The following is a 14378-nucleotide window of genomic DNA, read 5'->3' on the forward strand; positions in this document are numbered from 1 at the left end:
CCCCAGACCAAGAGGGCTTACCACGTGAACCCAGACACTTCACATATAAATTAACCTTGTGGAAAGGAAACCAAAGGCCTTGGTTGACACTCTAACCGCATTGCCCATTGTTTGTCCTGAGCAATGCACACAATACAATTCTATTTGCTTTTCACTTTTTTTTATCTAAGCCTGAGGGGAGGATTTATGGCCTCCCTGTGCTGCCTCTCCCCCTTCTCATTTACTTAATCACGTCACATCTCATTTCTTTAGATAAGCAAATGGTCCTTCAGTGTGCTGCATTCCTATTGGCTTCAAAAGGAGGGGAGGTGCTTGAATCTGACTCAACCAAACTTCTTCAAAAACGTACCCTGCTTGTTGGTAGTTTAACAGTTACAGTGAAAGCAAGGAGATCTGAAAATGACGTAATGATATCAAAGAATGTGTAAACTTGTTTTGGATTATGTTCCTGGTGAACTCTGGTAAAACTCAGCAGGACACCCATGATGGAATTCTAACATCAAGGTAAAATCTTCATTTCAGACTCAATATTCTACAGCCTCTGACGGTTAATGTGTGTAAAAGTGTGCTGTACATTGAGATTATACTCAGGTTTTTGTAATGTATTTGGTCGTTTTTCTTCTATGTTGAATTACATTTATCTATAGATATCTTTTAGATAGTCTATCTTGAGCAAGTAAGACTTGATTGACAGTTGAATTTTGGACTATTTTAAGCAGAATAATGTCTTGTTACATTTGAAAGACAAGCAATTATCTGTTTGAACTGCGATAAAATACAACATTTGGAGGCTTCTGTTCCACCAGAATGGAGATGAGAGAATGTCAACATGACATTACTATAAGAAAAACAGACTAAGAAGCAGATGATTAGCCTGAAGAAAATATTGGAAGTTATATTATTTTATAGAATAAAACTGTCAATCATAGAGAGAGCAGCCAGACTCCCTCACGAACCTTGCTCGACTTCTTCCAGGTTTTTAGGGTAAACACAAAAAAAATCGGCTCTCTTCTGGGTCGGGCAGGTAGGGAGAGAAATAGGAGAAGGAGGGGGAGAGAGTTCAACCAAGAAAATGAAGGATACTTTGACATGCTTTAAGCTCTGAGAGGTTTGTAATGGTTACAACCATCTTCCTCCTCCTACTCCACACACACACACACACACACACACACACACACACACACACACACACACACACACACACACACACACACACACACACACACACACACACACACACACACACACACACACACACACACACACACACACACACACACACACACACACACTACACACACACACACACACACACACACACACACACACACACACACACACACACACACACACACACACACACACACACACACACACACACACACACACACACAAAATAGGGTATTTCCTGTTTGAAATGTATCCAGAAATGGGATAGGCTGTGATTCGAAATGCTCCATTTCTAACTCTGTTTCCCCGACACAATCATGTGCTTGCAGCAGATTATGTTTACGGCCTCTAAAACACAAATCCCTGTGTTGCTAAGGGAATGTATTTTAATGCCTATTTGAATGCAAAGGAATTTAAAGTTGAATGTGTTTCACTCGTCAAAGGCATACAGGGAATCAGATTCTGTATCGCACGCTTTTAATCACAAGCACCTCACTTGTTTACTTCAGCTTTAGAAGTTATCAGCTGGAGTTAAAGACTTGGAGCTTAAACAAGTCGCTTATTTCTCAGCAGTTGCTGTTAAGATATTTATTTTTATTTCAACATTTTACATATTTAGTAAACAGCAGTCAGAATTGACATATTGCAGCCTTTCCTTTCTGTTTAGTTTAAGTAAATAAGTAGTATTTACCAAACCTGCTCTGACAACCTACTCGGGTTTCATGGGAAAAGGAACTTGAGTCAATTTGAGTGATGTCTCGGATACACTTTATGCTCAGGTTGTTTTTCATACAGTTATAAATATATATATGTGTTTAGCAGTGTGCATATATGGCTCATTATGCTCAGACAGATGAACTTATAATGATGTAAATGAAAACTGATCCGGCTTTGACTCCTACCAGCCACACCAGGGTGCACAGTTCACTTTTTCCTTCAGCTTGAACTGTATTTGGTCATTTTTTAGGACTTGGGTGTCCTGTTTCTTTTCAAAATTAAGTTTATAGCTAATTTTAATGCATACTTTGAAACTAAATAAATATATCTAGCAAGTGGCACAATATTGCTCCTGAAAGTGTAAAAAAACGTAATGTATTTGTTTTCCTATAATATCAACTCTTACAATACAATATCCACTCATTATTCAACTTTTGTGTGGTTTTGTTTAGGCACTTATAGCACTCTTTTAGAGAGATAATGATCCACTTTCCTGGAAAATATGTTCACTTACATACAATCCTGGCAGAAATTATGTACCTGGAACAACACATTAGTTATATAAATTGCAAGTGTAGGAGACAGCTTGCAGATCATTACTGAAATAACGATTATTTGTGTAATTCCCATCCCATATAACTTTCTTTGTTGGATAGCATCTATATGTACAGTGAAGTGCATGTGCCATTTTTACTTTATTTGTTCTGTATTTCTTTCGGCTTCTAATATATAAGGTATTTATTTCAGACAAACACTTGAAATTATTTCATGCAGTTTATTGATCACCTTATGTCAATGTACCTGGGCATAATTGAAGATATACCCCAGAAGTACACAAAGTGGTTTCACATAATGCATTCATTCAACCAAGTATAAGTTGTTTTTACCAGCGATGTAAGTCTGGTCATTTACTACTCTTGGTACAGTCTAGTCTCTAGTCTATTTCCCATATACTTCCGATGTAGCTACACCATGATTAAACCATAATCTCTTACTCAACATTTCGCTTATGTCTCACCTTACAATGTTAACCATATATTAAAAATTGGGATAGTAATACTGGGAGATAACATATTTTCCTTGATCCAAAACTGATCCAAAACTGTTGTATGTGTACGTCATTTTTGTGGTAAACAGGGCTGCTTGGTAAACAATGAACATGTCATGACATTAAATACTAAAAGCACACTGATTATAGCTAGAGTACTCATTACATTACTTTCCATTAAACACATTATCTCACGCTAGTCCGATCCTAAAGCACTGTTCACTTAAAACAACTAAACTTAGATGACTCCTGAATGTAGTGTTACCAGACAGTTTTGAGTTCTTTATAACCTGTGAAAATACCAACCAAATACATAAACATATATTGTATAATGTTGTAATGTGACTAATTATCTCAAATATCCCTTTAAAATCTGCAGTCAGAAGAATTCAGAAATTTGCAGCACACTAAATTGCTCTTTTACAATTCATTGATAATGCCATCCATTCTTTCACTGTAACTCTAACCTGTTTACCAAGAGCTGATCCTTTTCATTAAATTATTTACTGTCAATGGTCTCTTTTTTTACTGCCTTGTTTTCAGATTGTTATGTTCTGCACAAATCCCGTTACGGACAGGAATCATTAAAGTTTCATGTTCTTTTTATTTTTCAGCTACTTCTTTTTCGTTTTGTCCTGAGGACGAAGCTTTGGTGAAAGTTCTTCCACGATGAGAGACCGCTTGGAGGAGCTGCGGAAGAGGGCTCAAGACTTTTCTGAGGCAGCATCTGAAAACAGCGTCCCTCCCTCAGTGGAGGTTGATAATGACGACTCTGTGACGCCACAGGCTGTGATGTTCGAGGAAGAGCCGGTCATTAAGCATTTCCTGTTTGAGGCCCAGCGAATCAGAGATGATATCACAGTGCTGGACATAGAGGTCATTTATTTAAATGTTTTCTCAAAGGAGTTTGCAATTATCTTAATTGATGTTTTATGTAATGCATTTATGGCTATTAACGGAGGGTGGATTGCCATTGCTACTTGATGTTCATGATGTGTTCTTTTTGAATTACATTCTTTGTTTTCTTGTTTTCTTTGATTATTTTACTTGTTATAATATTTAACTTATCAGAAATAATATAAAATAAGACTGTTTGATCATGCAAATGTAAATGTTGCTGAAGAGATCTTTCTGTCTATTCTTAAACACAAACAGGTCCTTAAGTTTGGACAGCAGCAAAAGACCCTGGTTGCAGCCATGCGTCGTTTCAGTGTGATGAAGAAGGAGAGCAGTATAACCCGGGACATCAAGCTCAAGGCCGAGAGCCTCCATCGACGCTTAGATGCTCTTTCAAAACAGGTCCAAAGGACTGAGGACCAACTGGGACCTAATGCTGTTACGACCAGAATACAACTCTCCCAGCATGCATCACTACACTCCAAATTCCAGCAGGTTGGGAAGATGACCCTACCAATACTATTATACTTCATATTACATTACATTACATATAATTTAGCTGAAACTTTTATCCAAAGTGGACTTACAATAGGTGCAAAAACCATAAAGAATCAAAACACCGAACAACAAGGAAAGTGCAGATATATTCACTTCAAGCAAGCTGCTGGTGAATCAGATAATTAAATCCACAAGTGCTCATATAACTTTGCTTATTTGTGAGCAACGTAGAGCACTATATAAATAATACAAATGCACAGAATTGTATGAGTCACATTATAGCAGAGCCAGAACCAGCAAGGTGGAACTCAAATACTTTATCATTTTTCATTCCCGTTCCCCATTTCTTTTTTTTATTCTCTCTTTTTGCTATAATTATGTCCAGGTAATGCGGCAGTATAATGAAGGTCTGCTGACGAAGCAGGAGCGCTGTAAGCATTTCATTATCCGGCAGCTGGAGGTATCTGGAAGGGATGTGACGGAGGACGAGGCGAATGAAATGGTGACCACAGGAAAATGGGAGGTGTTCAATGAGAACCTGCTGAATGATGCCAGAATCACACGATCACAACTATCTGAGATTGAACAGCGACACAAGGTGAGGATAGTGGCAACCAACTCAGGAAAACATATACATTTACATTATGTATTGCTGAAAATCTCTCTATCTTGATTTTTGTAAGAAAATAAATTAAATAAGCTTCAGCGCAAGTCGGTTTAAATTCCCCAGTCAAGCTAAATAACCCCAATTTAATGCCTATTTGGTGAATGCACACATTTTTGACTTTTCATATAACTGCAGCTCATTGCTAATGACTATTTATTCAGTTTGTAAATTACACTCATTATACTGGCACTCATCTCCTCGAATTGTCTATTAACATGAATTATTTTCCAGTCCAACCTTTTATATCATACCGTCTGTTGCATAGCAGAAACATGCAATCATATCATGTCTCACACATGACCGTATCTTACTATGACAAATGGGTCAAGGAAAGAAATTAAATGGAAGAGGAAATAGGATAGATATAGATATAGATATAGATATGTTTACTTTATTGATCCCACATTGGGAAATGTTACAGCAGGGCAGGTTATCAAGGCGTTGCACACGGATAAAAAACACATTAGGAACAGTGGCGACTGGTCATTATGGGCAGGTGCACCTAGTGTCAGCAGAAAGCAATTAAAATAATAATTTTTTAAAAAGCAAAAAAACACATCTTAACATATATTGTAAGATCAAGTTTAATCATCTGAGCATTGCTGTTTTAGTCTGTGTTCTTCTAATTAGTGTCTACAGTGTGCCTATTGAGACGTTTTGAGCGACGTGGGTCAAGCCCCGATCTAGCCCCTCTCTCTCTCTGTCAAAGTGAATGGTTGCTGTAAAAACTACACTGCGCATGCTCAGAGTATTTTTCTATTCAATGTGTGCGGCAAAAAAATAACCACCATGGGGCACTGTGCTGACCAACCCGGTATCACGGCAAGACATGAACATGTGACGATCTACCATGCTGGGAGACGTGAATATGTCACGGTTTCGTCCCTTCAAACGTAACAGTTACACGGTATTGTTAACATGGCCCAACCAGTGGAGAAATACCCGGAAGTGCCAAGCAAATGGTCTACCGCGCCTATTGGTCGGTTTTTATTGTCAAAATGAGATGTTTTTAATTTATTTTTTAATCGTCACACTTGATTTCGCCGATTTTCTTGTTGCCCTAGCTGGTCGACACCTCTTTTAGCAGAAACAAAGGCTACATTAATGTATTAAATCGATGTTAATCCATGTGTGTGGATCATAGACTGGTGTGGATGTGGAATTAACGGACGTGACGTTGTGCGATTACGTTGCCAGGCAACGCAATTTACAAACTCTTCAACTACAACCCTAATTATATTTAAAAACATTTTAGAAGGCCTCACGAAATACTTTAATGTAAATTAAAATGTAAATGTGAAGGGGTGTGTGTAATGTGGTGATTGACATTATTCACCCACGGATCTATGGGTTGGAGGTATTGTTCCGCACGGACATTTTAGTTAACCGGACTTACTGTTGATGTGAAATCCGAAAAAAAATACGTTATACACCATAACGGTGCACAGCTGATATAAAAGGACTTGTCGTTTTTAAAGATATTACTGATTTTCTTTGAATATAAGAATGTAAATACTGAGTTGAGAGAATAGTCAGGGGATTTGGGTGATGGGAGACACATCTATGGATTCAGAATTTCAATAGCTTACTGTTAAATGACGGATATACCTTTCTGTCTGTGATGTTTTACAAATCAGATATTATAAGTAAAACATGTGAAATAATATAGCAATATCCTGTACAATTATGTGAAAACATGAATAAAACTACACATCTTCAGATGTTATACAGACACAAGTGTCCGACACTAATAATACAAAGTTATTATGGCTGTGTGTACCTTGTGTGCACCGCCTAGTGGTTAAAGCACGTTATTGAATTAGTTGTGTATATGATATGTCAATGATCCTTAGAAAATCTTGAAATCTTGAAAGGGATATGCAAAATAGCCATTATATACAGTCTTTAATTAACAACGTCACGTCCGTTAATTCCACATCCACACCAGTCTATGATCCACACACATGGATTAACATCGATTTAATACATTAATGTAGCCTTTGTTTCTGCTAAAAGAGGTGTCGACTAGCTAGGGCAACAAGAAAATCGGCGAAATCAAGTGTGACGATTAAAAAATAAATTAAAAACATCTCATTTTGACAATAAAAACCGACCAATAGGCGCGGTAGACCATTTGCTTGGCACTTCCGGGTATTTCTCCACTGGTTGGGCCATGTTAACAATACCGTGTAACTGTCACGTTTGAAGGGACGAAACTGTGACATATTCACGTCTCCCAGCATGGTAGATCGTCACATGTTCACGTCTTGCCGTGATACCGGGTTGGTGCTGACATACCTACCAAACGTCATCTCATAATTCAGAGAGCTGATTGGCTGTAAGTATGTGTGCCGCGAAAAGTGTAGATGTGAAGAGGAGACGAGAGAGAGCAGCGTATAGCGATTAAAATCAGTAAAACTGTCACAAACGAGCTGAGGACCAAAATGCAAAACACGGGGAAACCAGGGATAGTCTGTTACCAGCTTTATTGAAGGCAATAACTGGTAGGAGACGAAAAGGCAAGTAGTAGGCAAAGGGCTGGTCGGGGACAGGCGAGGGTTCCAGGAGAAGGCAAGACGGGAGTCGCAGGTACAGACCGGGTCAGGGAGCAGGCGTGGCAGAATAGTCCGGGTACAGGCAGGGTCAGGAATCAGGCGAGGCAGGCAGGTCAGGGACAGGCAGGGTCTGAACCGGGAGAGCAATCTGGGAAGTAATGCTGGAAAGACTGGCATGCTGCAAAGTACGATCTGGCACTGAGGTGAGAGTGAAGTGGGCCTATATACTACTGGAGCTGATGGGTGTAACAGAGTGAAAGAGAGAGACAGGGTGTGGCTACCAGGTGACTAAGGAATGTTAATGCAGAAAATAGGTGAGTGAGAAAGCAGACTGTGACAGAACTCCCCCCTTAATGGACGGCTCCCGACGTCCAAGACAAACCTACGGGAAAAAAAAAAAAAAAAAAAATCAACAAACACCCTACAGACACCGGGTGGAAGGTGGGGGTATGGGAAAGGTTAATACTCATCTGAGAATGCTCTCTCGGCCTCCCCCTCCTGGAAATCCTCGTCCTCCTCGACTGAAGACGCCTCCCCCTCCTCCTCGATGAAGCCCCCGGTCCGTAGCCGACGAGTACCCCCCGGCTTAACGCCTGGCTGAGCGTGGGCCCTAGAAGGTTGCTCCGGGTAGCGCAGGTGGAAGTCCCGGATGAGTTGAGGGTTGAGGATGTGACGAGCAGGAATCCACTGCCTCTCCTCAGGACCATAGCCCTCCCAGTCCACCAAATACTGAACCCCTCTTCCTCTGCGTCGGGAACGAAGTATACGACGAAGGGTATAGGTCGGACCCCCATCGATCATCCTAGGGGGTGGTGGTGGGGGAGCGGCGGGAATCATAGGACTCTCCCGGACAGGTTTAATCCTAGACACGTGGAAGGTGGGATGGATCTTCATGTTCCGGGGCAAACTCAGTCGAACTGCTGCAGGGTTAATGACCTTGACGATCTCAAAGGGTCCAATAAATCTGGGCGCTAACTTTTTAGACTCCACTCGAAGGGGAATGTTTTGAGTGGAAAGCCACACCTTCTGGCCTAGCTGGTACACAGGTGCCTTGGTGCGTCGGCGGTTCGCTGATGTGGCGTACCGGTTAGCAGACTGAAGCAGAGTAGTTCGAGCCCGCCTCCAAGTCCTCCGACAACGTCTGATGAAGGCCTGGACAGACGGACAGGTAACCTCTTTCTCCAATGCAGAGAACAAAGGAGGTTGAAACCCGTATGCACACTGAAAAGGGGAAAGACCAGTAGCGGAACTGATGAGTGTGTTGTGGGCATACTCCACCCACAGGAGTTGTTTAGACCAGGTCGTAGGATGATCGGAAGCCATGCAGCGGAGAGTGGTCTCCATCTCCTGATTCTTCCTTTCAGTCTGACCATTGGCCTGTGGATGGAAACCGGAGGTGAGACTGACCGTCGCCCCGATCAGTTCACAAAACTCCCTCCAAAACACAGAGGTGAACTGGGGCCCCCGGTCGGAAACCACATCAGTCGCCAGTCCGTGAAGGCGAAAAACGTGGAGAAGCATAAGTTCAGCCGTCTCCTTAGCTGACGGGATCTTAGGCAGGGGTACGAAGTGAGCCATTTTACTGAACCGATCCACCACCGTCAAGATGGCAGTATGTCCGTGGGACGGTGGAAGACCAGTCACAAAGTCCAACGAAATATGTGACCATGGGCGACGTGGAACCGGTAATGGATGAAGGAGGCCAGCTGGCGCTTGGTGAGAGGGTTTGTGCCGATTGCACACAGGACAGGCGTTCACAAACTCCCGGGTGTCAGCCTCCAGCGTAGCCCACCAGAACCGCTGCAGAACCATCCCTCTGGTACGTTGAATCCCAGGGTGGCAGGAAAGTCTGGAGCTGTGAGCCCACTGAAGCACCTCAGCCCTCAAAACCTGAGGCACAAACAAACGGTTAAGAGGACAAGAACTAGGACCGGGTTGGTCCACCAAAGCGGTCTTAACCCTCTCCTCAATCTCCCAAGCGAGAACGCCGATCACTCGAGGAGCAGGAAGAATAGTGTCCGGGATACCGCAGGTGTCTCCCTCCCTCCCGAACTGCCGGGACAAAGCGTCGGCCTTCACGTTGCGGGAGCCCGGGCGGTAGGAGAGGAAAAAATTAAACCGGGTGAAAAATAACGACCACCTGGCTTGCCGGGAATTCAGTCTTTGTGCCGACCTGATGTATTCCAGGTTCTTATGGTCGGTCCAAACCTGAAATGGCAGTTCTGTCCCCTCAAGCCAGTGTCGCCACTCCTCCAACGCCAACTTGACTGCTAGAAGCTCCCGGTTCCCCACGTCGTAGTTTCTCTCCGCCGGACTCAATCTCCTCGAAAAGAAAGCACAGGGGTGGAGCTTCTGATTCTCACCAGAACGTTGCGACAGGATGGCCCCCACCCCTACGTCAGAAGCATCCACCTCCACCACCAACTGACCAGCAGGGTCTGGTACCTGTAGGATAGGAGCCGACGTAAACCGGCGCTTGAGGTCCTGAAAAGCCTCCTCTGCTGCATGGGACCATCTAAACGTTACCTTAGACGAGGTCAGGGCGGTGAGCGGGGCGGCCACGGTACTGTAGCCACGGATGAACCGTCTGTAAAAGTTAGCGAATCCTAGGAAACGCTGCAGCTCCTTCCGGGAATCAGGAACCCGCCACGAGGTAACCGCTGAAACTTTGGAGGGATCCATCTCCACACTTCCTTGACCCACGATGTAGCCAAGAAAGGCGACCGAAGAAGTGTGAAACTCGCACTTCTCCGTCTTGACAAACAGCGAGTTCTCTAGAAGTCTCTGGAGGACTGTCTGGACGTGATGGATGTGTTCCTTGAGGGTCTTTGAAAAAATCAAAATGTCGTCCAAATAAACAAAAACATAACGATCCAACATGTCCCGGAGTACATCGTTCACCAACGCTTGGAAAACTGCAGGGGCGTTGGTAAGTCCAAATGGCATCACCAGGTACTCGTAGTGTCCTGACGAGGTGTTGAAGGCGGTCTTCCATTCATCCCCCTCACGGATTCGTACCAGGTGATATGCGTTTCGTAAATCCAGCTTGGTAAAGATTGTTGCTCCCTGTAGTAACTCGAATGCTGACGAGATGAGTGGCAGGGGATAACGATTCTTTACCGTGACGTCATTCAGACCCCGATAGTCAATGCAGGGTCTCAGGGTCTTATCCTTCTTCGCCACAAAAAAAAACCCTGCTCCTGCGGGTGACGTGGAAGGACGAATAATTCCCGCAGCCAGAGAGTCATTGACGTACGTCTCCATGGACTTCCTCTCCGGTGCCGAAAGTGAGTACAACCGCCCCTTGGGTGGGACTGCGCCCGGATGTAGCTCAATAGCACAGTCATAGGGCCGATGAGGTGGGAGAGATGTTGCCTTAGTCTTGCTAAAAACCTCCTTAAAGTCCAAATACTCCGCCGGAACCCCTGTGACATCCGGAACCAGGTTAATATCCACAGATAGTTGAGGTGCAGCGGCCTGCTTGAGGCAAACCTGATGACAGGAAGAACTCCACCCTAGGATGGACCCAGTTGACCAGTCAATGTTCGGGTTGTGGTGGCGGAGCCATGGATAACCCAAAATCAGAGGAATCTTGGGGGACCGTAGCACATGAAACTGGATTGTCTCATGGTGGTTCCCCGACATGAGCATATGGACCGGTGTCGTCTGGTGAGTCACCGTTCCCAGCAGGTGACCGTCCAAAGCATTAGCCGGTACCGGCTGGGGCAACTGAATCTGTTGAATGCCCAGCTGTAGTGCGAGCTCCTCATCAATGATGCTGACATCTGATCCGGAGTCGATAAACACAGCCAGAGCCTGAGGTGTGCCTCTCAGGAGAAGTCGAGCATGGCACAAAGGTCTTCCATTGGGGATCAGCTCAGAGGTTCGGCCCACCAGTATACTCCCCATTACTGATGGGCTCTGCCTTTTCCCGGACAACGGGAAACAAAATGTCCAGCCTGACCACAGTAAAGGCATAAATTCCCTCTTCGACGTAACTCCCTCTCCTCAGACCTAAGACTGGTACGACCCACTTGCATGGGCTCGACCTCCCCGTACCGTGAGTCAGAGTAGGGATGGGAATTCTCCGCCGAAACTGGAAGTTGAAATCTCCCGGAAACCGGAAGTTGTTGTCGCGAGCGGCGGCCCGCCGCTCGTGTCTGTTGCTCTTCTCTTCGTGTCTGAATTCGTCTGTCGATCCGAGAGGTGAGCTCGATCAACCCATCCAAGGAAGCAGGGAGATCATAGGAAACCAGCTCATCTCTCATATAATCCGCTAAGCCTCTCAGATATGCGTCACATTGCGCCGGCTCGTTCCAGCTACTACGGCGGCTGCTGGTGCGGAAATCAATAGCGTAATTCACCACCGTGCCGGAACCCTGGCTCAAGCTCAGCAGACCTCCGGCAGCATCGGGACCCAGATGAACGAAACCGAACACCTTCTGCATCTCCGCGGAAAAAGCAGCAAAAGAGGCGCAGGCTGGAGTCTGCTGCTCCCACTCTGCAGTACCCCATAAGCGCGCTTTCCCCGTCAAATGATTAACGGTGAAAGCTACGCGAGCCGCCTCGGAGGCAAAGGTGTGTGGCTGCAGTGAAAACAATATGGAACAGTTTGTGAGAAAAGGACTGCATCCCTCAGGCTCACCAGCGTAGCGTTCCGGAGTTCCCACACGAGGCTCCGGAGCGTATCCAGTCGGTCCAGAGGCTGGAGTGAACATCGGAGCTGCGGGCGGAGGGACGGTAGCAGCCATGCTAGCGGCTAGCTGTTGTACGTTGGCAGCCATCTGTTGCATCTGGAAGGTCAGGTAAGCCAGCGCTTCTTCCTGGGTTGAGGTTGCCCGGTGGGTCTCGGTAGCTAAGGTAGCTATCGTGACCTCCTGTCTTTGGATGGCTTCCTCAGCCCTCTCAAAGCGGTCTCTAGGAGACCCGGTGTCTGCTTGGTCCATTTCTGGCCAGATCGTTCTGTCACAAACGAGCTGAGGACCAAAATGCAAAACACGGGGAAACCAGGGATAGTCTGTAACCAGCTTTATTGAAGGCAATAACTGGTAGGAGACGAAAAGGCAAGTAGTAGGCAAAGGGCTGGTCGGGGACAGGCGAGGGTTCCAGGAGAAGGCAAGACGGGAGTCGCAGGTACAGACCGGGTCAGGGAGCAGGCGTGGCAGAATAGTCCGGGTACAGGCAGGGTCAGGAATCAGGCGAGGCAGGCAGGTCAGGGACAGGCAGGGTCGGAACCGGGAGAGCAATCTGGGAAGTAATGCTGGAAAGACTGGCATGCTGCAAAGTACGATCTGGCACTGAGGTGAGAGTGAAGTGGGCCTATATACTACTGGAGCTGATGGGTGTAACAGAGTGAAAGAGAGAGACAGGGTGTGGCTACCAGGTGACTAAGGAATGTTAATGCAGAAAATAGGTGAGTGAGAAAGCAGACTGTGACAAAAACGGAAAGAAAATGAATGAAGTTGACCATCTACTTCAGCTTTGGTAAGTTCGTAATAGGTACGTATACAAGTGAGTTTTTTCAGTGCTCAGGCCAAGTTGTAAAAAGAGCTGAATTTGTTCCCTCATTGCATCTTAAGTCTCCCGGTTCTGTCTCCCACCACCTCCGGCCCCTGACTAATGCACTCTATATCCACAGTATTAATTCAAGTATCATTGTCAATGTCCCCCAACAGGAGCTGTTGAGTCTGGAGAACAACATGAGGGAGCTGAGGGACCTGTTTATGGACATTTTCATGTTGGTGGAGGAACAAGGCTCCTACATTGAGCACATCCAGACCAATGTGGAGAGGTCTCAGGATTATGTGGCTGCATCTAATGAAAAATTCAAGATGGCCGCCAGATACAAGAAGAACAACCCACTGCGACAGCTGTGCTGCTGCTGCTGCCCTCCCTGGAGATGTTGCTTATAAACATGTGTTTACCTCAACATTCTTTCCGAGTAATATTTTATATTAGAATTCTCACTTACTTGTTGGGAATAAGGAACTTTGGATTCAAGTACCATTAAAGTGAAGGTTATTATGGCTCTGCAGTTTTGCTGTTGAACAGTGTGAAGGTGAAGATAGATTCAGCAGATCATGGAAAACAATTAGGGTGAAAGCCAGAATTGGTATTTGAAGCACTTGTTTCTTTCAAGAGGATGTGAGACGACTGCTATTGGAAGAGACAGTTCAGTGAGTGCTGCTCACCAACACTGCTGCTTATTGGAGACCTTCACTGTCATCTGATAGAGGTCACAAACAAGCCGAGACCACTGCCTCTCACTGCTGGTTCAGCAAGACCCAAGACAAGACGTCAAGACTTCTACCAATGAGCCTCTTAGCTTTCCTCTGTCACAGGACCACACGTGACCATTTATTTTTGTATACATTATGTGCACTTTAAGACTTATCTATTTTTTTTATCTAAATTTAAAATGTACCCTTGTGGGAAAAGATACGCTTTCTTAAATGTGTCGATTCTTTATCTATTAATTTCCTTCTTGGTCCACATGGTGGTGAAATAGACCACTTGTTTCACAATTAGTCACTATTCTAATTTGCATTTCAAAGTATGGTAATTTTGGGTGAAACATGTTTTATTCTTTTATTCAACTTCACAGAGGTGGGGATTCAAGTAAAACGTTGAATAACGACGAGCCTTGATCAAAATATTTCCGCCCTGGTGACAAACTGCAGAAAACCATTGAAGTCGTAAGTTGAAAAATAAGATTGAAGTTTATTATTGGAGGAAATATTTCCTTTCCCTAGATGTTTTTTTTATTTGGGATATGTTGAAACTGTTACATTTTTCCGATGAAAAATGCTGGCATCTATTTGTATAA

At 44.5% G+C, this 14378-nt stretch overlaps 1 protein-coding gene across 1 annotated transcript; it reads left to right on the forward strand.

Moving 5' to 3' along the window:
* Nucleotides 1–366: 366 nt before the first annotated feature.
* On the forward strand, nt 367–13993 carry LOC117485792 (syntaxin-19-like). Its single transcript, XM_034134493.1, has 5 exons — nt 367–504; nt 3550–3811; nt 4091–4327; nt 4716–4928; nt 13228–13993. Exons 2-5 carry the CDS (start codon nt 3605–3607, stop codon nt 13462–13464), a joined length of 894 nt encoding a protein of 297 aa, XP_033990384.1. The 5' UTR covers nt 367–504; nt 3550–3604; the 3' UTR covers nt 13465–13993.
* The last annotated feature ends 385 nt before the right edge of the window (nt 13994–14378 follow it).

The sequence above is a fragment of the Trematomus bernacchii genome, unplaced genomic scaffold (genome assembly GCF_902827165.1).
Source record: "Trematomus bernacchii unplaced genomic scaffold, fTreBer1.1, whole genome shotgun sequence".
Lineage (NCBI taxonomy): Eukaryota > Metazoa > Chordata > Actinopteri > Perciformes > Nototheniidae > Trematomus > Trematomus bernacchii.